At 37.2% G+C, this 21779-nt stretch overlaps 1 protein-coding gene across 5 annotated transcripts; it reads right to left on the bottom strand.

Moving 5' to 3' along the window:
• Nucleotides 1–2167: 2167 nt before the first annotated feature.
• Nucleotides 2168–21478, bottom strand: LIN7C (lin-7 homolog C, crumbs cell polarity complex component). 5 transcript variants are annotated; one of them, XM_058161030.1, is made up of 6 exons: nt 21417–21478; nt 18990–19163; nt 11690–11808; nt 10133–10204; nt 8247–8456; nt 2168–5622 (listed from the first exon to the last, which is right to left on the bottom strand). In XM_058161030.1, the coding sequence occupies exons 1-6, from the start codon at nt 21451–21453 to the stop codon at nt 5467–5469; spliced, it is 768 nt and encodes a 255-aa protein (XP_058017013.1). In that variant the 5' UTR covers nt 21454–21478; the 3' UTR covers nt 2168–5466. The 5 variants fall into 5 exon arrangements, 4 of the variants coding, with proteins under 4 accessions (XP_058017013.1, XP_058017036.1, XP_058017027.1 ...); XR_009152467.1 differs by having other exon boundaries at nt 5483–5622; nt 6857–8456; XM_058161062.1 differs by having other exon boundaries at nt 5485–5622; nt 8312–8456.
• Between the last annotated feature and the right edge of the window lie 301 nt (nt 21479–21779).

Genomic DNA, 21779 nt, shown 5'->3' with positions numbered 1-21779 from the left:
ATCCAAGGTGAAAGTGTACTATGATTAGATAAGTAAAAGCACCTGCTTGTTTCTTAGTTCTTTGTTGTAGAAACCAACCCAACTTTTATGTTCATAATTGTTCTTTTCTCAGAAAATCACTTTACTCCTTTTTTATCCATATATATACGTTTTTTAAATAACAGGAGCTAGAATTGCTCACCTGCTAATAGGAGCTAAAGTTGCTCACTTATAATTGCTAAAGAAAGCTGAGGTGGCAGGCTTGTTTGAAAGGTTTGAGGGTATACAGGTAGTTCTCAATTTATGACAATTGAGCCCAAAATTTCTGTTGCTAAGCGAGACAGTTGGTGAGTTTTGATTTTATGACTTTTCTTGCCACAGTTGTTAAGTGAATCACTGCAGGTGTTAAATTAGTAATATGTTGTTAAATGAATCTGGCTTCCCCATTGACTTTGTCAGGTGGCAAAAGGTGATCACATAACTCCAGGACACTGCAGCTGTCATAAATGTGAACCAGTTGCCAAGCATACAAGTATTGATCACATGATCATGGCGATGCTGCAACAGCTGTGTGAAAAATGGTCATAAGTCTCTTTTTTCAGTGCTGTTGTAAAACCCTGAACAGTCACTAAATGAAAGGTGGTAAGTGGAGAACTATCTGTACACATATGAAGCATACCTTTATTTCAAACAAGTCTGCTACCTCAGCTTTCTTTGAGAGCAATTAGCAGGTGAGCAACTTCAGCTCTCCTTATTTTTTTAAAAAAAGTCCATGTTACAATCTGGGATAATGCAATGTAAAGGAAGCTAATGTCAGGGTTCCAAGTAACACCCCCAACGAAAGAAGACTCTGAGGCTTGAAGTTCCTCAAAGTTTCATTTTATTAGAGATGTCATATTGGCACATCTGGGAAAATCTGAATCTGAAAGCTTCCAGGTTTTTCCCACCCAAAAGAAAGTCAAAGTCCCTGCCCAGCATCCACATGTCCATCACATGATCCAATCAACTGTCCCAAATGGAGATGCCTCCCAGTTCCAACCCTCCAGGTGCAGGGCAAGATGTCCTTGACTCTCTGAGAAAAGAATGTTATTATGATTATATATCACCCATGCTCCATACAATCCCTCCTCCCAATTTCCCATAGTACTAACTGTGGCAGGCCTGAAGGCCCAATGCAAAAGATGGCTTCCAGGCCTGACAGCTGTATTCAGTTATATCACCAGGAGGAAGGCTTAGTTGAAAAATCTGGGCAGGGACTCCCTGAGTAAAGGCAAATATCATTTAACTCAGTGAATCATACTTTATGATTGAAGCCGTTTGTCAAGTTCTTAAAACACATAAAAGAAGTCAACCAGATACTTTGTCTCATAGGTGGCAAGCTGTATGGCCCCTTCACAAATTACATGAAAGAGGGGAAAACCTTATTTAAAGATGCAGGTCCCCTTTCATCAAGGGTCTTTCTGTCCTCGTCTATGCACAGTTGAGGGAGGCAGGAAATTGTTAATACAAAAGTTGTACTAAGCCAAAACATTGCTTGCTTTTAGATTGCCAAATCTAGACAGTTGCCAAACAAGCAAACAAACCACAGCTTGGCGTACATGAACTCAATCCTGCCAGCACAAAACTGAGGAAACAGCATTGGCAAGTCAATGTTAATTTATGTAATTTCAAGTTCTTTTATCAATTCCATTGATCATCCTTTGTAGAGGAAGAAAAAGTTCCCTCAAACTGATGCTGTTAAAAAAACTTAAAAGACACTCATGGACCTTGTGCCATGCTTTCAGTACATTAGAAGTATAACATAAAAGATTGGGTATGAGAAACATTTGTCACTTTGACGTGCAATAAGCATGAAATTAAAATGGCTATACTAATCCTACCATTATCAGTACAGGAATGCTGTATTTAGTCAGAAGAATGCAGATGTAGTTTGACACCTGTGGCTTTCTTCTAAGCTGCTCAGGTATCTATAGCCAAGCTTAGAAGACTGATATATTTATAACAATATGAAGATTTTGAACCCAAGCTAATGTAATCCCAGTGTTTCATAATGATAGAACAGAGTTACAATTGTACATTTTATAACTGTAATATCTATAACATTTATAGTATTTTATACCCAGAGCAGATGTATGACAGGAAGAATACCTTTTACTTCTGATAATAAAATAAGTACATATAACAAAAATGAAATTTCAAATGTTTATTTTCAAGTTCCTAAAAAATAGGGCTGTGGAACAGCAATAAATACATAATGATATACAGAGTATTTAGTTTTTGCTGATTCAATTATTGCATGTGTGCACATATGTCAATACAGTGTAGTCAATGCATGTGTTCAGTGACATTAATTTCTTGATTGAACAAATTTAATCTGAATTTAAAAACGACAGTTCAATCTTGCCACAGAATCCCATTTATGAAATATTATGGATTACAGCAATTAAGAGGTTTGGGTGAATCTTTCAGTTTCAGTTTAACTTTAAAGAATATGATTAATTTGTCCTGCCCTGCTATATTCCTTTTTACTTGCTCCTAGATGAGATTTTTGTCATTGTCTATTCCTTTGTACAATCATGATTTAATCTCACATACAGTTTTTTTAGGACAAGCCCACAAAACCCAAAAAGAAAAAAAACCCACTGAGTTAAGAACTAATTTTTAGATTACAATCTTATGTTCATTTGAACGTTTACTTCCAAGTAAGTTTGTATAATATATTATAAAACTTTATAGCAGACCTGGCCACTCCAAACTATTTATTTAGAGTAATAAAGCACGCTGCTATGTTCAATACACGAATACATTTTATAATAGCCTTTATCTCATTCTATCCTTCTCTTGAATATAGTAAACTCCAACACAAATCTAGCTGTATAAAATATTTTCTGACTGGCCCAACTATTTCACTTGGTCTTAGTCAATATTAATTGCTTCATAAAAATATACAATTAAGCCTTGTGGTTCTACAGACTGTTTACTGCTGCCGGCTGCAATTCACTGCTGTCTTACCAAATTGAAAAATTGTATTTCATACAGTTGCTGGATTTCAATAACCTGTACTCTATTATTCCAGGCAAACACACAATTGCTAAATGCCAAGAAAACATTTACAATTACTTGTACCAGCCTCTACTATTTTTATAGGATCACCTTATTCAACAAGATTATGCTGACATAGAAAGAAGAGACTATTCCTATGACCTTTTATATTTTACTGCATGTTCTAGTCATTCAGAAGGCAGATGTCATCAAACAATTACTCCCTTGAACTGTAACAACCAGCATACACTCAGGCAAATGTTACATAGATCATATCAAGGATTCTTAAGGTGCAAACTTGAAATCTCCTTTAGTTCCTTAAAGAGGTGGGAAGATTAATAATTTTATCTCAGTCAAGGAGTAAAACTGAAGAGAGATGACAAAATGATGAGGCTCACATGTCTATCTCATAATTGAAACTTTAAAGGTAGAGGTTATGAAGAAAACAGAACAATAGTTTCTGCCCCCCCTCCCATAACACATGTAATATGGTGGCTTAATGGCTTAATGAGTTATTTAAAAATACCAAAAGACAATGTTCGGTATATTGTATCCAATGGCCTCCATTCTCCAGGGAGCAGAGTAAATGGCCCAACTCACTGTGTCAATTTTGTGAGAATGTTAAGGCTCTCTGACAACGGACATTTTAAAGTAGAGATGCAGAACCCAATATCTAAACCACTGGATTAATGCCCTCCCCCTTCACCTGACACAGCACTGCCAGTGATTGGAACTGGTAAGAACTGCAGCCTAACAATGACCAAATACAGATGAGGTTTCCACTCATTTTAAAGACCCACAATGTAACCTAGGGGTCCAACCGCATAGCTCTAGCTGCTAAAGACACTTTGTCATGCTAGGCAGTGCATGCTTTAAGCCGGAGGCAACTTTAAGAGTTTTAGCCCTTGCTGTTTTGAAACAGAGCATTCCTAGTTATGACAGGAAGAGACAGGACAGCTCAAACTAGTTCCAGCCACCATTTTTTTCATTTTCACATTACTTCAGTAGTCATTAATAGCTTTCTTGCACACTCTGGTACTAGGCTTGTTTTAAAACAGATCACAGAAAAAGGTATCTACTAAAGAATGTGAAAGCAGAAAAATTACCTAGAAAAAAACTTATGATCAGTATTATTTAATTACACCAACAGGTTTACACTGTTCCTAGAGAGGTGTATCTTTCCAATGTTAACACTTTTCTTTAAAAAAAAATCATAACATTTCTTAGGTTTTTTTTAGCTGCACTCCGGAAGCAGCAAAGAACGTAATGACTGAATGTTGCATGTTGTAGAAAACATTAGAAAGTTGATCAGAATCATTCCTGAAGTGGATCCTTAACATTGTTTTCAATGAAAAACTATCTTGATAGAATTGAGAAAACTAAGCATTCCTTCCCATGCTGACCATCTTGATAATTGTGGAAAGTCTAGAAACAGGACATCAGTACAGTATCCTTTTCCTGATCGTGCTCCCTGGCCAAAAATCATGTTCTCTAGCACTCAGACGTAAACTACATCCAACAGTGATGATAATATATAACTGTTTTGCCCTCCAAGAATAGCACTGGTAAACTATATTTAGATAACTGAATTACAAGACAAAACTTAGGAATATAAACTTAATTCTTCTGCACTGCATGTAAATATTACCCTCCTAAATAGAAATACAAAACTGCAATTTTGCTAAATTTTTATAGATAATTACAAAGGTATAAATTATTGGAATGCTTACTGCTAGATTTTAGGATGTTAAGCACTAAAGTTTTAAATAAGAGATCACCTGTTGCAAAATATTCATAAAACAAGATTAGGTGTTGAAATTGTCAATAACAATATAAAATTATGACCAAGAACATACCTAAAAATGTATTCATCAAAAATACAAATTGTACTTAACCATACAATTATGACTATTTGCATGAAGATGACACACTTTCGTGCCAAAACCTGTATTATATCTTTTACTCAAAATAAAGATTTTATCTTTTAAATAAAGCCAAATAAAAAATTACTAGAAAAACAATGATACAAATGCTGAAACTAGCTTATTAAAGTGTACTTAATTAATTTACAAATTTGTTTTTATAAGTACAGGTTTGAATTGTAAAGAAGTATTTGTAAAATCACATAGTTATAAATGTTTATGTAAACTTTTCTTCTGAAAACATTAGAATATTCAAGAGATTTGTAAAAGACCAACATATTAATAAAATGAACATAATAAAATGTTTCCATGACTAGAACAAATATCATACTTTTCCTTGAATTATATGCACAGTTGCATCCAAATGAGTCTGTTAGATAATATCCAGCTGAATAAGAAGCAAAATCCTTGCCCCTTTTCCAAATATGAATTTTGTGACACCCTGTAAAGTAGATGTGGAGAAGAACCAGAAAAGAATCTACTGTAAGCAGTCCATTCCTATAATTCTGGATGTAATTCAGTATTAATTCTGTTGCCTGCGTTTTGCTGATCTCATTTTTTCAAATCGTGATTCCATCTCTTCCAGGACTTTGGGTGTATAGCGTACAACCAACTTAACTTTTCCTTGTGCTGCTTTTAGAAGTTCTACAGCTTTTTCATGGTGCTCCCCTTCAACACTCTGAAAAAATTACACGCATATATATATACATATTAGTATGTATTCAACAAGTATTCTAAGATTCAAGGACCATTATTTATAATATAAGATTTATGTTTCTTTTATCAAAGATTGTTGTCTCCAAACCATTCCAAATTAAAATCATGTTTCTCAAACCATGAGTCCCGATGTTATTAAGTAGCCCATACAATGTTTTCATCATCATTGCAGCCCATGAGATTGCATTCATTTCCTTAGAAGCACACCATTGCTGTTTCCTTTAAAAGACAGGGACCTGCCTATCTTTTTTGCCAATGTGTCATTTTCAAATTCTATTCAAGTACCCATATTGTAATTGAAAATGAAAGTTATAAATTGTAATTATGAAGCAATGAATATGGGTATACTCACTCTTAACTACCGATGTATCACAGAACTCAAAACTTAGTGTTAATTTACAATTTGGAATCAGAAACGTAAATTTTATAAAACATAGGTGAAGCAAAATTTTTATAAAGAAAAAAGCTCTGTTTTGAATTTAGAAATAGATAATATAGTGAGAATCAGTCTTTCATAAATAAGCTTCCTACAGTTGCATACAAAAGTTTAAGAAAACAATAATACAGCAGGTGTAGATGTTTGAAAACCCTTCCAGTTGTTTCACTTACGAGATAAATTGTTAATAATACCCAAGAATTTATTTATTCAGCCTGTGCCTGTAAAAGTCAGGTGAAGACAATTCCACAAGTAAGCAAATATAGTTTTAACCTTTTAGAGTGGGATTCTACTGTCTGCTTTCAAGACCATACATGCTTCTAAATATCTGTTTGGCTATTTGAAAATACAAATCATTCTTGCCAATCATCAAACAGTTCTATTCTGCTTTGGGGGCTGTATGACAACCACTAACATAGATAATATTTCTTCTATTGGCTAGAAAATATTGTGTAGGTAAAAAAATAGATTTAATTACATAACAATCCAATCCTGATGACCTTTCACTAGGCATTAAAAACTTGACTTTCCATAAAGTTTAAGATCCTGACAGCTTTTGGTTACATTGATTGTGAGGCAATGCATTATTATTGTTTGCTATTTATGTTATGTTATTTATGTTGTTAATAATAAATGTGTTATTTTATTTTTTTGTTTTGTTAGCAGCCTACAGTTATGCATATGAGATGAGCACCTATATAAATTTATTTCAGCAAATACATTTAAATATATTTAAGTAACTATATTCTAGTAGCATCACCTCGCAGTCAGTGAAGAAATTGAAACATTTTAATTTTAGCAAGACAATGTAAAAAAATCTCCAAATCAGATATGAAGTTGATATTCTGAGTCCTGCAAGGAAGGGTGATAAAGAAAATCCTAAAGTAAATATAGAAAGATTCTCATAGCTGGCTGCTTTAAAAATTTGAAAATTACTAATTTTGCAAAAGGAGAGGTTACAAAGTATTGACTAAAAGGGTGTCCAGTGTTCTGCATCTGCCATATTCACATATTTCATATTTTGAATCTGTATATCCTTGCATATAAATTGTTACATATATATCCACTTCTGCAATTATGTCAAGCTTGTACTCTGCAGAAGTTTTGTCAACTTTTATTCATTTAAAACTTACAATTTGACCAGTGGTGTCTAAATTTCAATGCACTGTGTACAGTAGAAACTAACTAAACGTAAAAGAATTCTTTGCAATTCTAAAGATGGTTAATCTATTTCCCCACAATATTTCATAACATCACTGCTTCACCAATATACAAACAGCTTGTCTGTTAAAGACAAATTACAAATGGAACCAGAACAGGAAAGGCAGCAGGGATTGTAAACATCTGAAAAAACATGCTAACCAATTGAGTATCAATATGGAGGTCTGGTTTGATTAGCTAAAACGGATCAATTGAAATATAGATAATAAAGTAGCTCAGCAGTCTGATTTAATTGTCCAAAGAACACCAAGTCTTTTTAGTCAGGAACAGTAAAATCAGTTTTTTTTCACTGGATTTGTGTTTCTTTTTTATGTAATAAAAATTAAAATCTTGCATATAAGCATAACATTTAAATATTACTACATATACAGTATATCAATATTCTGACATACATTTTGATATAAGGCATCAATAAATGAATTGGGAAATATAAAAGCATATGGATAACTTGCAATTAGCGCACTTGTTTAGCGTGTACATAGATCTAGATGACAATCAACTTTGTAATCAAAGACTAAACTTTTAAAACATGCCTAACTTAACTTTATCTAAAAGGGTGTTCTGGGAGGTAAATTAGATTAAAAGAAAATACTGGATCCTAACGATAAAACCCAATATAACTAGGATAAGGAAGCCAAACATTTCAGCTCCTTCATTTTAACTATGATAGATTTCTTAATGATATTCTAACAAAACCATTGCTATTTTTAAAAAGTATGTACTCACTGTCTTATTTTTAAGTTTAAATGTTACTTCATAAAATGTCCGTTTTGAACTAACAAATTTATAAAATTTCTCAAATACAGTTATATTTCCCCCTGAGCATTTCAATTGAAAACCACAACCACCGTCAAATACTTCATATCCTCTTAATGCCCTCAAGCGGTCACATTTAGCTACTACAAGTGGAAATTGAATTCCATCCCTACCACTCCGTTTACAGAAAGAAGTTGGTCTCCACGCTTCAATCCCCCGTGTCTATCAGCAATACCACCTGGGATAATTCGGGATATATAGATTGGAGAATTTTGCTCCTTGCCGCCCATGATGTTGAATCCAAGCCCTTCGTCTGTTTTGGGAAGTTCAACGACTCTGGGATGTGAATGACCTTCACTGGCGGCAAAAGCAGCAACAGTAGCCTATAAAATCCAGAAACCTCCAGTTTATCCTCCAGTTCATGGATGTATTCATTCTAATATCAATTTCAAAATATCTTGAAACTGAAATTGGTCAAAAGCCATGAATGTGCTCAAGTAAGTCTCAGGACTGCATTCTGAGGAAAGTATAAATCAGTTAAACATATTCACACAAACTGTCATTTACCATATTTTGCTAAAAAGCATGAAGCAAAGGTGTTTCATAATCCCACCTCCTCCCTGTGTGCATCTTGCTCCCTTCCTTGCCATCTTAATTTTTAAGTCAATTTTAATGTTAAATATTATGTCAATGTTTTAAACATTGTTTTAATGTTTTATCTTGGGTTTTTTGGCAGTAAGCCACCTAAAGTCACTTCTAGGCAAGATGAGTGGCATATAATTTAATTAATAAATAAATAATAAATACATGGAATGACAACACTTGATCTATTTGCACTTTTTGAAGTGCTATAGTTTATTACACAGGCACATTCTTTATAACAAATACAATGTGATGTATTTTAACTTATTTTGGAACAAAGTACAAAATGTTTAATAAGAAACAGGCACAAGTGGATTAACAACAAATGTTCCAAAGCCAGACTGTATCTTTCATTCTATTCTGCCCTTCAAGACAGAAAGATCAGATTCCTGCTACAGGTAGTCCTCGCTTACTAACTATTCACTGACCACTTTGAAGTTACAAAGTGCTGAAAAAATAATTTTATGACTAATGCCTACATTTATAACCTTCCCAGCATCCCTCAGTCATGTGATTACTCTTTATAGTCAGTACACAATGTCCTGCAATTGACCTGTTTTGTTTATTTCCCTTGCAGAAAAAGAAATTGGAAAGAAAGGGATTATAAGAGAATAAGCAGGTATACAATGGGGAACATACATTGAAAGTAATGTGCTGCCAGCAGCTGCAAGCACACTGTAGTGTAACAGCCCAATATATTCCCTATTTTATTCCTGTTTCTTTTTCTCTCCACTCACAGAGCAGAGACTGAAGATGAATTGATTACAAGAGTAAACAAACATACAATGAGAAATACACAAGGCTGCTTGTGTAGCACATACTTGCAACTACCAGCTCCAACATATTGCTTTCAATGTGTACTCCCCACTGTATGCCTATATACTTTCTTGTAATCTCTTCCTCTCCAATGAATGTCAATACAAACGTTAATTCCCTTCCTGTGTATTATCCCAGCATCAGACAGACTATTCAAAAGGTTAGGTGGAAAACAAACCAAAGGTATGAAATTGATTAGTCTTGGAAGTTTTGAACCAGAAAAACAGAGTTGCAGACACATGATTTCCCATTTAGCAACCACTTTGCTTAGCAATGCAGATCTCAATTGTGGTCATTAAATGAGGACTACTTGCATTCATAACTACCTTTCATATTACATGTGTGTAATATGCACAAAAGTACCAATCCAGCAGGCATGTGGACTAGAAAGTATCAAACATGTAGCAACCTTACGTAAATGGATTAGTAAATCAGTTCACTAATTGGGGAGAATTTAAAAAGGGCTGTTCAATAGTAACAACACCCATGTACTGAAACTATTATTCACTGCGATATATTCATAGTTTAATAACTTAATTAGGACTTGCTAAAAAGAGTCCATTCTTAAGTACTTTTTTCATTTGTTAGCACAATCTCTTACCTTTGCTGTAGCATTAGCTCTCACTTCTGGGCTACTACTTATGTCCACAGTCTCATACACATGTTCATATACCTTTAGAAAATAAAAATATTAAATTCATTTTAACTAGGTAGGGATCATAAAGAATATATGCATACTGTCAAATTACATTACAAAAATCAAACTGATATTAAGTTTTCTAGCTCTTTGCTTCTAACAGATATATATCTGCTTATTACATTTTAAGTGAGGAATTTATATTTTGTCATCTAATACAGGTAATCCTTGATACAACAGGTCACTTAACCATCAATCAAAATTACAACAGATTCTCCCAAAACTACATATGATTTTATTTTAAAGTTACAATGGTTGTAGTACCCCTGCAATCATTCACTGTTATGACCGACCATGGGGACACTATAGCCCCCTCTTCTCAGTCCATCTCAACCTGAGGGGACTCTGCAGACTTGGGCTTGCTCCCCATGCCTCCTGGAAGCAGCCACCATTTTCAACGCTCCAACAATTCCTTGTGGAAATGGGTGCTTTCAGAGCTTTCCCCCCTGGTCAGCTGGATGTCGGAGACTGCAAATGTCTTCTGGCTCTTGTTAGCCTTTGGGAAGCCAGCTGCCTGCAATTCAAGGGTGACAGCTTCAGGCCCTCCAATTTTTATCCCATTTAAAAACCTTATTTGCTAAATTTACTGCATGCCTGGAAACAGAGTGGCAAAAGTCACTTACCTTCATTTCAGGCTGAAGAGTAGAGGAAAGGAAGCAACCAAGCAAAGAAAATATTTTTGCACCATCTTTCAGCTCTGGAGGACCTGAAGAAAAAGTTCACTCCCAAAGCAAAAGCTTCTAAAGCACAAACGTGCAGCAAATGGCCATGACAGAAACTGGGTCCTAATAGGGAGACAGATAGCAAAAAGCTTTCTAAAGCCTTCCAAGCTTTTTGCTGTCTCACTTCCTTAAATCAAATAAATTTAACAAATGAGGTTTTTAAAAGGGATAGTGATTGGAGGGAGGAGGTGGAGATTTTAATTTCAGCACCTATTTTTCTTTTGGGTGGGGGAGATCAACAAGTCTGTCCTCCCAGCTTTGTGTGTTTTTTTTTTAATTGAAGAAATGTAAGTTTATGGGGGAGGCAATGGGATAAGCAAAAGAAAGGTTTTAGATTGGTCCTAGAGCTGCTTGCTTCCCAAAGGCTAGTAAGAGCCAGAGAGGTTTGCAGTCTCCCAATGGGCAGCTGATTGTGGCAGAGGCCAAGCATAGAGGCTTGTTTGGAAGCCTCTCCAGCACTGGAATGCAGCACTGGTCTCTAATCTAGCTGAGCTCTTTCTCCCGCTGGCCAGTTTTTTGGCTTTGCAATCCTTTATGGATCCAGCTGGATGGCAGGCATCCCCCACCCATGAAGTACTACATGATCACTTAATGATCTGCAAGTTCAAAGTAGGGGGCAGGGGATGTTAAGGAGGTTGTCTCCCTTAACGATTGTCACCAATTGCAACCATAATGGGCAGGCTCCATTAGGGTCACAGGTCAAGGATTACCTGTACATGCATTTCAAAAATAAACTTACCTCCCTTACTGCATTACAAAATTCACTTTGAAGGACTCTTTGTAAGGCCTGCAATTTTTGAGGGGGTACCTCACCACTCCTTTGCAACTTTTCCAGCAACTCAATAGCTCGGCAAATATCTGAAGGAAGATGTAATAAAATAATGTGAGCTATTGAATTCTACACAAGTAACATTTTTAACGTCTTCACATGGCTGCTAACAATATGCTATTCAATAACATACCATTTCCATTATATTCATATTCCCTTTACAAAGGAGTTTCTATATTTCCCATTTTAAAATTAAGGAGTTTTAAACAAGGCATAGCTAACTAGCTTTCTGAATTCCCCCCAAACCATAATATGACTATCTCTATCAATTTTCACAATTTCTATAATATCTCAGAAGGGATCTCCCTATCATATTATCCTGTTCGTTATTTTCATAACTAAGTTTTGAAAAAGCTGCACCAAGTTAACAGGTTTACATGTTTTTATGTTGTTTTTTGTACATCACTCAGTATCCATTAAGAATTGAATGTTTATAATAAATATAAATAATCATAATCATTCAATGCATAGGGACTCAGATCCATAATGCAATAATAGTATCCAAACATTCTTATTGTCTACTTGATTTGAGCATTCAAGGTAGCCTAGGATTGTATTCCAAATATAAAAGTTCATAATATTCCTTTAATTTAATCAGGGGCCGGATAGCTCAGGCTGGTAAGGCCTGTTATTAAGAACACAAAGCCTGCAATTACTGCAGGTTCAAGCCCGGCCCAAGGTTGACTCAGCCTTCCATCCTTTATAAGGTAGGTAAAATGAGGACCCAGATTGTTGGGGGGGCAATAAGTTGACTTTGTAAAAAATATACAAATAGAATGAGACTATTGCCTTATACACTGTAAGCCGCCCTGAGTCTTCGGAGAAGGGCGGGGTATAAATGTAAACAAAAAAAAAAAATTTAAGATATCCTTTCTTAGTGTAAAATATTTCTGCTTGTTTTGATCTATATTTTTTAACAGTTGTGACTTTTTTGCATTTCTTAAATCCAATCCATTCTCAAAATAGCAAAAGAAGGATGAGGTAAGCTATTGGAAATTCTTCACAAGTGATCTTTTAGCCATTCAAACTTTATTTCTTCAATTTTTTTATAGGGTGATGAAGGAAAAGACACCACTTCACATATAAATTTTATTTTAGCTGTGGTTCAATAGTCACAAATTTAAATAATCTGGCTTGGTGGCATATATTCTGTAGGAATTGTGCATGCCTTGGAGGAAAATCTCAAATAATGCTGACAAATATATGCAAAACGTCTTCCTAAGGAATAGAAATTGGAAAGGGAATTTGTTCTAGATAAATATCCTATGTTTTAAAAAGTGAGAATGATCCCTGATAAAAAGCAAAACAGATACAATTAGTAAACATCTTACTGAAGCATGGGGAGGAAAAAAAATGACTTTTCTACATGGATTAAGATAATTCATCTTAAAATCAGAAGCCTATATTTGCTGTGACATAATTAACAAAAAAGGAATATTGATAGTAAAATACATTTTATCTGACAAACACCACCTAATTGTTGCAGTAAATCCTTGATTCTATTCATTATGACAGGCTTTGTTTTAGAGCAGGAATGGGTAAGTAATACCCTGCCTTTGGTTGCTAAACCAGTTTTGCAATTCCAAAAGGCCCCTTGTAATCAATTACTTTATTTAAAACAGAAAAATCATTTAAATTAGTGGCAACAGGCCACTGAAATTTTTATGGGCTAAGGAAACTGAGTTCAGCAACATTGGATAAGTAATCTTGCCACCATTTTCTAATTCTAATTATAGTAAACATCTTGTAAAAGTACTTTCTCAAAAATATTTTGCCTTCTTCAGTAAAAGATAATTCACAATTTCAGTTCATGATCCAAACCAGAATGATCATCATCATCATTTTAGCCATTGTTTATCCACTGAAGGATGAAGGCCTCTTCCGCATATTTCCAATCAATATGGAGCTTTCTTTTGCCAATTGGGCCCACCATACTTGCTGATGTTGTAGGTCTCTTTGTGGACACCTTTTATCAAGTGGGATCCATTCTATGACTGCCTTGGCCCACCTGACATCAAGTTCTTGCTATATGACCAACCCATTTCTATTTCAATTCTTTTACTCTCTAGATATCGTATACTTTTGTTTGTTTTTTAATCCGTGTGGATCTTTCTAACTTGTCTTGTAATGCTGAGCATGTCTTTCCATGGCTCTGCGCCACTCGTCGCTTAGTGTCCATGTTTCACCAGCTTATGCTAGAACAGGTAGCACAGACTGATCAAAAACTTTTCTCTTCAGGCATAGGGGGAGGCTGTTCTTGAAAATTAAGCTTAGCTTCCCGAATACCTGCCAATTTGACACGCTGTTCAATTTCCTTTATTGTATCAACTTCCACTGAGATCCATTGCTCAAGATATATGTAGTGGTCTAGTTTTTCTCCAGATATAAACACCCCCTCCCCCCCTTTTTTTTTGGTGAATTTGTTAAACATAACCTGGCTCTTTTTCAGGTTTATTTTTAAGCCAAATGGTTCTCCTGCTTTTGCAGTTCTTGAAAAACCCAGAATGATAGCGGTCCTAATTACATGTTACTCAATTCATGTTTCAGTTAATACCTTAAAGAATTACAGTACTATAGTATATGCCAGGGTTTATCATGTCTCATGTTTCGAGATCTCAGAATAGGTCTTTAGCAAAAACTGTAGTGGCAAAAGAATTTTAATATAATAGGACTCTATGTTTTCTGGCATACAATGTTCTGCAAGCAACTGCCAGAAGCTTAATTACTGGGTATGGAAATCATTAACTTTGTTAACCATCAAAACAGCTGAGCAAAACCAATATTTTCCACAGCAGTCTTTGAAGATTAGAAATCAAAACATAGAGGCTTCACGTGACAAAGGGCAGGCCCAACAGCCGAGTTCAAGCATCATATTCTTGTGAATATTGTTTAATTTATCTTGAGTGACTGAAAAGCAAATGATAAAATACTGTCCAGAATAAATATAATTACAATAAGCCACTATAAGACTTCTATAATCTCAAAAGCTTGACTGCTCTAGTACTCTAAATGTACTGACAGCTACTGATAAACATTTCATAACATATAATCAGATATAACCAAGCTTAAACATTGGTAAATGCTTTCCTATTACAGTTATGACTTAAAAACTGGCACACTTAAAAACTTCTGAGAATGATTACCTATAACATTAAGAACAGTGGTTATTTATAGATTTCTTTAAATATTGCACAAATAGAAATTTAAGGATACATGCAATTTTTTATTTATATATTCAATCTTTAGTGACAGATTGTGATTATATTATATTGGGAACTTTACATGTTTTTTTTTTCTTCGTGCCTTTTCTCAAAATTCTTCAAACCTGTAACAATCCAATAGAGGAAAGTTATTCAGGTCACTTCTTAGTCTGTTATTTTATATCCTTTTCATTATTAAGATATCAGCCAGCTTCTTTTGTATTTTAAGTGTAACATCTGTTTCTATGTAATTTTTGTAGCTTGTAATTTTTAATTATACTTCCAAATCAGTCTCAACCTTGTCAGGTAAAATCTTTTTCTCTTCCATAACCTCTTTTGAACACAGTTCATCTATAGAAGCAGACACCCTTAAAATTATCTTTTGGGTCCATTGTTCAAAACAGTGCATTAGTATGTCAAACGTTGAAATATTAGAAATAGATGGAATATTGGATCCGTGCCCCTCCTGGTTGGTACTGGCTACACAGGAGGTGACACGAAGCTGGCTCCGGGGGATTACAAATGCTTCTTTGCGGGAGGGGGTCTTTCCTTGAAAGAGGCGGTGGTGAGACCTCTCCTCAAGAAGCCTTCCCTGGACCCAGCTGTTTTAGGGAATTATCGGCCAGTCTCCAATCTTCGCTTTACGGCGAAAGTTGTAGAGAGTGTGGTGGCATGTCAGCTACCCCAGTACCTGGATGAAGCTGTCTATCTAGACCCGTTCCAGTCCGGCTTCCGGCCCGGATACAGTACGGAGACAGCTTTGGTCGTGCTGGTGGATGATCTCTGGAGGGCCAGGGATAGGGGTTATTCCTCTGCCCTGGTCCTATTAGATCTCTCAGCGGCTTTTGATACCATCGACCATGGTATCCTGCTGCGCCGGTTGGAGGGGTTGGGAGTGGAAGGCACCGTTTATCGGTGGTTCTCCTCCTACCTCTCTGACTGGATGCAGACGGTGTTGACAGGGGGGCAGAGATTGACTCTGAGGTGCCTCATGTGTGGGGTGCCGCAGGGATCGATTCTCTCACCCCTCCTGTTCAACATCTATATGAAGCCGCTGGGTGAGATCATCAGTGGCTTTGGGGTGAGATACCAACTGTACGCTGATGATACTCAGCTGTACTTTTCCACCCCGGGCCACCCCAGCAAAGCTGTCGAAGTGCTTTCCCGGTGTTTGGAAGCCGTACGGGTCTGGATGGGGAGGAACAGGCTCAAACTTAATCCCTCCAAGACGGAGTGGCTGTGGATGCCGGCACCTCGGTACAGTCAGCTGCAGATGCGGCTGTCTATCGGGGGCGAGTCGTTGGCCCCAATGGAGAAGGTACGCAACTTGGGCGTGCTCCTGGATGGTCGGTTGTCCTTTGAAGATCATTTGACAACCGTCTCCAGGAGAGCTTTTTATCAGGTTCGCCTGATCCGCCCTTCCTGGACCGGGATGCCCTATGCACGGTCACTCATGCTCTCGTTATCTCTCGTCTGGACTACTGCAATGCTCTCTACATGGGGCTCCCCTTGAAGAGCACCCGGAGACTTCAGTTAGTCCAGAATGCGGCTGCGCGGGTTATTGAGGGAGCGGCTCGAAGCTCCCACGTAACACCTATCCTGCGCAGACTGCACTGGCTACCTGTTGTTTTCCGGGTGCGCTTCAAGGTATTGGTTACCATCTTTAAAGCGCTCCATGGCTTAGGACCGGGCTACTTACGGGACCGTCTACTGCCGGCCTCTATCTCCCAGCGTCCGGTGCGTTCCCACAGAGAGGGACTCCTCAGGGTGCCATCAGCCAAACAATGTCGACTGGCGGCCCCCAGGGGGAGGGCCTTCTCTGTGGGGGCTCCTACCCTGTGGAACGAGCTTCCCCCCCGGGCTTCGACAACTACCTGACCTCGGGACCTTTCGCCGCGAACTTAAAACTTATTTATTCCGTTTGGCTGGACTGGCTTGATTTTAAATTCTAAATTTTAAATTTTAATTGTGGGTTTTAAATTCTGTAATTTTTATGGGGTGTAAGGTTATTTTAAATTTTTTGGCTAATTTTGAATCAGTTTTTTAAGGGTTGTTTTAATTATGGTGTATGTTTCTGCTTGTATTTTATTTGCCTGTTCACCGCCCTGAGTCCTTCGGGAGAAGGGCGGTATACAAATTAAAATATTATTATTATTATTATTATTATTATTATTATTATTATTATTATTATTATTATTATTATTATTATTATTATTATTATTGTTTAATTTTGGAGGATAGATAGTAAAATTTAATTTGGATTAAATATTATATTTGAGAGATGGATGTAATGTTGTTATATGGTTAACTAGAATTTAATTGTTATAATTGATATATTTTGGATAAGTTATAGGTGTAATTTTAATAATGTTATTTGATATAAGTAAGGTAAAGTGAAGATTTTAATTATTACAATTGATATATTGTGGAGATAATATAGGATTAACAATAATATTTGTAATCTGATTTGATGTATGTAAATGATACCAAAGATATGAAAAGATGGATTATTGTTTATCTTTGGAGGTTGGACAGTAAAATTTAAGAAATTAAGTTGGAAATATGAACTATTTTTGAGAGACTGCTTAAGGAAGAAAGACATTTCACAAGAATCCTTGGTGAATATTGGAAGATGGAACGTTGCTTTGGTACTGATTGATGAAGGTTGGATATTAAAAACTATGTACTTTAATGAAGAACAAATATAAACTCAATTGGAAATTTCTGAGATCAGGGAGTCGAGGTTTTAAGGAGTGACTATGGATTATGATTTGTGTTATATTTTAATTTTTGACTGTTAGTTTTATACCCTGTATAAGAGATAAGATAAGAGAAGGGGAGGAGGGTCGTGGAAAGTAGAAGAAGGTAGAGAAGGGAAGAGAGTTAAAGGAAGGGGGTGGTGACCGGGCAGGTCCGATTAATTGTATATGATGGTACATTAAATATGTTATTGGATATGAATGTTAAAATAAAACTTTTTATAAAAACAACAACAGTGCATTAGTATGTCAAACGTTAAAATATGTTGCTTCATTCTGTATTTGAAAGTTGAATTTAGGTGTTCTTCTTTAATTGCAATTTTTAATTCCTTCTAGTTGCCTCTAGTGTCCAGTTTTTAAAAGTCTTTATCTTATTTTTTATAAAAGAATTCAAAACAACAGCATCAATGGAAATACATACACATATATACATATATGTAGTAAAATCTGTTGATCCAAAGGTTCCCAATAGGTGAGAAGCAGTTAACGAGCAATTGTGGAAAATGATTAGAAAGTATGCAAACCCAACATCCTTTCAAAGGTCCTGTGATTTGAGCAATGTGGTTATTCCCTTGCCTTCCAGAGCTCTAAACCTGCCAGGAGAGCACTATCTTGCAGTCAGTCTCTTTGCAAGGAACCCTTGCAGGCAATCGCAAATTCTCTCCTTGTCCAGAGAGGAATGATCAAATGACCAGTCTACCTGCCAGTTCTGGATGTCAGTTCTAGTTTTTACAGAGCCATTTTCAGCCTGCGATTTGTTGGGAGTTCTAATCCTCTAGGACAGGGGTGTCAAACTCACAGCGGCATCACATTACGTATCGGGACTTTTTCCCCCTTTGCTAAACCAGGCGTGAGCGTGGCCAGCGTGTGACACATCTGGCCCATGGGCCAGGAGTTTGACAGCCCTGCTCTAGGAAAACAGACATTGTCGTGTCCCACTCCTCCGCTGACGGCTGGGTCAGGGAAATCCGAATCAGGCTTGCCTCTGCAGCTCTGCCCAAAGTCCTAGCAAAGTCCTCAGAGCAGGCAGGAGACCAGTAAGTGACTTCAGCAAGATAAGTTCGACTTTTGCCTGACTCAGAGACTGCCAGAAAGTAGATCCTTTATATAGGCCATGGGGTGTGGCTCCATGACTCAGCACTCATTAAGGCCTGCCCCTCCCTTCCTTCTGTTGCCTCCGCCTCTCCAATCTTCTGATGCGAGGGTCACTCCAATCAGCTGTTGTTGGGAGTAAACCCTCCTCAGGCTCACCTGCTGTGGAGGAGGGGGAGGGGTCTAGCTGCTCCGTTTGCCTGGGCATGGAGTCAGGGCTGGGGGAGGGAGATGCTCCTTCTTCTGCAGTTTGTGTGGGCATGGAGCCAGGACTTGGGCCGGGAGGCATACATTCCTCAGTGTTCGGGAGCAGGTAAGAAGGCCCTGGCTGCTCTGAGGGCGGGCAAGACACAACAGACATTGTAAACATACAGCTTGCAGAAGAGGCAAGGGAATAACAGTAAGTTTCCTTTTAAGGAGCTTCATTATTTATTTCTGATATTTTGAAACATCTTGAATCTAAAAGGCACATTGAGCGATAAGTTTAGAACGGGGGTTCCCAACCAGGGGTGCAAGACAATATTCCAGGAGGTGCGAAACACTATTTGTGTTTAGTAGTTTCAAAATTATAGTGTATATGCATAATTGTAAGGGGTACGAGATTATATCAGAAGCGTTCTGGTGGTGCGGGGTATAGAAAAGGTTGGTAACCCCTGGTTTAGAATATGGCTTTGATCCAATTACTCTTGTACATCTGACTTTGTAGAAGTTTTGCTGTGAGGATAAAAGGTGGAAGACTATTTATTTTTAGTTTCTTAGAGAAAAGTCAGGAGTGTACAACAATGAAGAAAGTTGTTATTAGGATACGCTATCTAAATTATGAATTTGGACAAGATTCCTAACTCAAGGCTTTTCTAAACAAACCTGAAAGGAAAATAATCTAATATTGTTCTTTAATCCTTACTTGGCAGTTCACTTACTGTTTGCTTTTACTGGATGGAAAGATGCACAGCAAAGTCTTATAATGCCCCAGGCACTGGGGCCAGGATGTTAAATCATTGGTGCTCTTATATTTCAATGTATACATGGGAACCAATTTTTTTACAGGGACCTTGATCCAAATTGTTTTCTTAGTTTTTAATAAATTTGACATTTTATATGGTTTGCCACCCAGAATTTCACTGGTGAGCCATGTACACTTGATAAATAAATGTTAACTGAAATAAATGTTAACATTTAAAATGTTAAAATGTTCTAGTTCAACTGCCTCTTGGGTACATACATACTGTTACTTCAGAAATGACAGGAGATATTTCATTTTTAGATAAATAGTATTATCCCTTGGTTTCTAACTCTTTTCCTCCTTCAAAGAAATAATTTTAAAAAGTCTTTAATAATTTTATCTTCTAACACACATCAGATAAATGTTTAGAAACTAACACTTTACAATACATTATTTACAACAAATGCATTATCTTTAAATTTTACATATAGTAGTTATAACCACATAAATTTGGGATTAAAAATAAATCTGCATCTTATTCAATCCAAGATATGTTTAAAATATAGAAGGAAATAAGATTTTCATTTGATCCTCCAAATGGCATATGAATTTGGCTAGCCACAGAATGAGTAGCTTGCATGTTAAAAAAAAATTTTTTTCTTGGCTGAAAAGTTAAATGTGCTTTTTATGAATGGATCAAAAAGTGCCTCCAAACCACATTTTCTAACTGCTTTACCCTTACATAATGGTTCCTAAAACATAATGAATATATTCATCTAGCTGGCAAACCACCTACCAAAAGGACTTCAACGTCATATGGATTTAAATTTGAGATTAGAATATTTTTGACTTTTCAGCCTTTTTAAGCCTACAGCCCCTGGTAATTTCTTGAAGGCTTCCCTTCGATGTATGGACCAGACTGAAACAAACTCTAATCAAGTTCTGAATGGAAACAAAATTGGTCAGGTGCTTAGCATAGCATGGCTAATATTGGGGTGTGTGTGTGTGTGTGTGTGTGTGTCCCCTGCAACGTTGTGCGAACCCATCTCCTTGGGTTCACTAGATTCTACAAACACCCAAAAGGAGTCACTGTATAATGCAAATAAGGTAAATTAATCGCGTTACCAAAACGGCCTTAAGGTTAAAAGGAGGCAGCTCCCTTATGTTCATCGTTGGTGGGTACCAAGACAAATTCCTTGTGCGTCCAATCACACTTGGCCAATAAATAATTCTATTCTATTCTATTTGGAGATTGTTTTTTCTATTTGTTTTTCTTTTAAAAACACAACCTTTCATCGAGAGCGGCAACCTCAACGAGCCTCCGGATATTGTTGGATTTACAACTCTCCATCTAGGCGGGTGAGAGCTGATACGAGCTGTAATTCCCATCAGCATCTGGAAAGCCACCAGATGCTCCCTCCTCCCTCCTCCCTCCTCCCTCCAGCCCAGCTCAGGATCTCAAGCGCCTGCCAAGCACGGTGGAGAGCTCAGAGTCCCTCCCTCTCTCTCTCTTTCTTTTTTACACACCCTCACACTCACCGCCTTTAGTCGGTTCTTCAAATTCCCGCCCTTCCACCCCCCACCCGCGTCCCGTCTGGACTCCCCCTCCAGGAGCGGCTCGTCGTTCGCTCCCCTCTTCTCACCTCGCTCCAGCCGTACAGGTTCCCCCAGGGCCGCCATCTTCCCCTCCACCTCCTCTCCTGCCCTCAGCTGCTCGAGCGGAAGTGACGCCAGTGGGAGGCGTTGCTCTGTTTTTAAAATGACGCGAGGCCGGCAAGGTAAATGGAACGCTCGAACCCCTTTGCTGCGTTCTGTCTTTCAGCCCCTCGTCGTTCGTTCTGCAGGCAACTTTCGCTGTGTTCCGCGAGGCAGTCCCTCTTTTCAGTAAAAGCGTGGGTGGCTCTGGCGCCAACTACTGCGCCCTCTTTGCCCGGAGAAAGTGGCTCATTTTAGTCTCGAAGGTGGTGTGTTTTCAAAGGTGGCTTTTTTTTTCCTTCAAGAGGCAG

Source organism: Ahaetulla prasina, chromosome 1 (genome assembly GCF_028640845.1).
Source record: "Ahaetulla prasina isolate Xishuangbanna chromosome 1, ASM2864084v1, whole genome shotgun sequence".
Taxonomy (NCBI): domain Eukaryota; kingdom Metazoa; phylum Chordata; class Lepidosauria; order Squamata; family Colubridae; genus Ahaetulla; species Ahaetulla prasina.
Note: the sequence above shows the minus strand (reverse complement) of the source record. Positions and strands in the feature narration are given on the sequence as shown.

Coding starts and splice junctions, on each gene's coding strand:
- LIN7C (XM_058161030.1), bottom strand. CDS start 21,453: ATGGCGGCCCTGGGGGAACCTGTACGGCTGGAGCGAG. Junction 19,164..21,416: donor ACCTGTACGGCTGGAGCGAG/GTGAGAAGAGGG, acceptor GCCCGCCCTCAG/AGCAGCCAGGGCCTTCTTAC. Junction 10,205..11,689: donor TTTGTAATGCAGTAAGGGAG/GTAAGTTTATTT, acceptor TATTTTCTAAAG/GTATATGAACATGTGTATGA.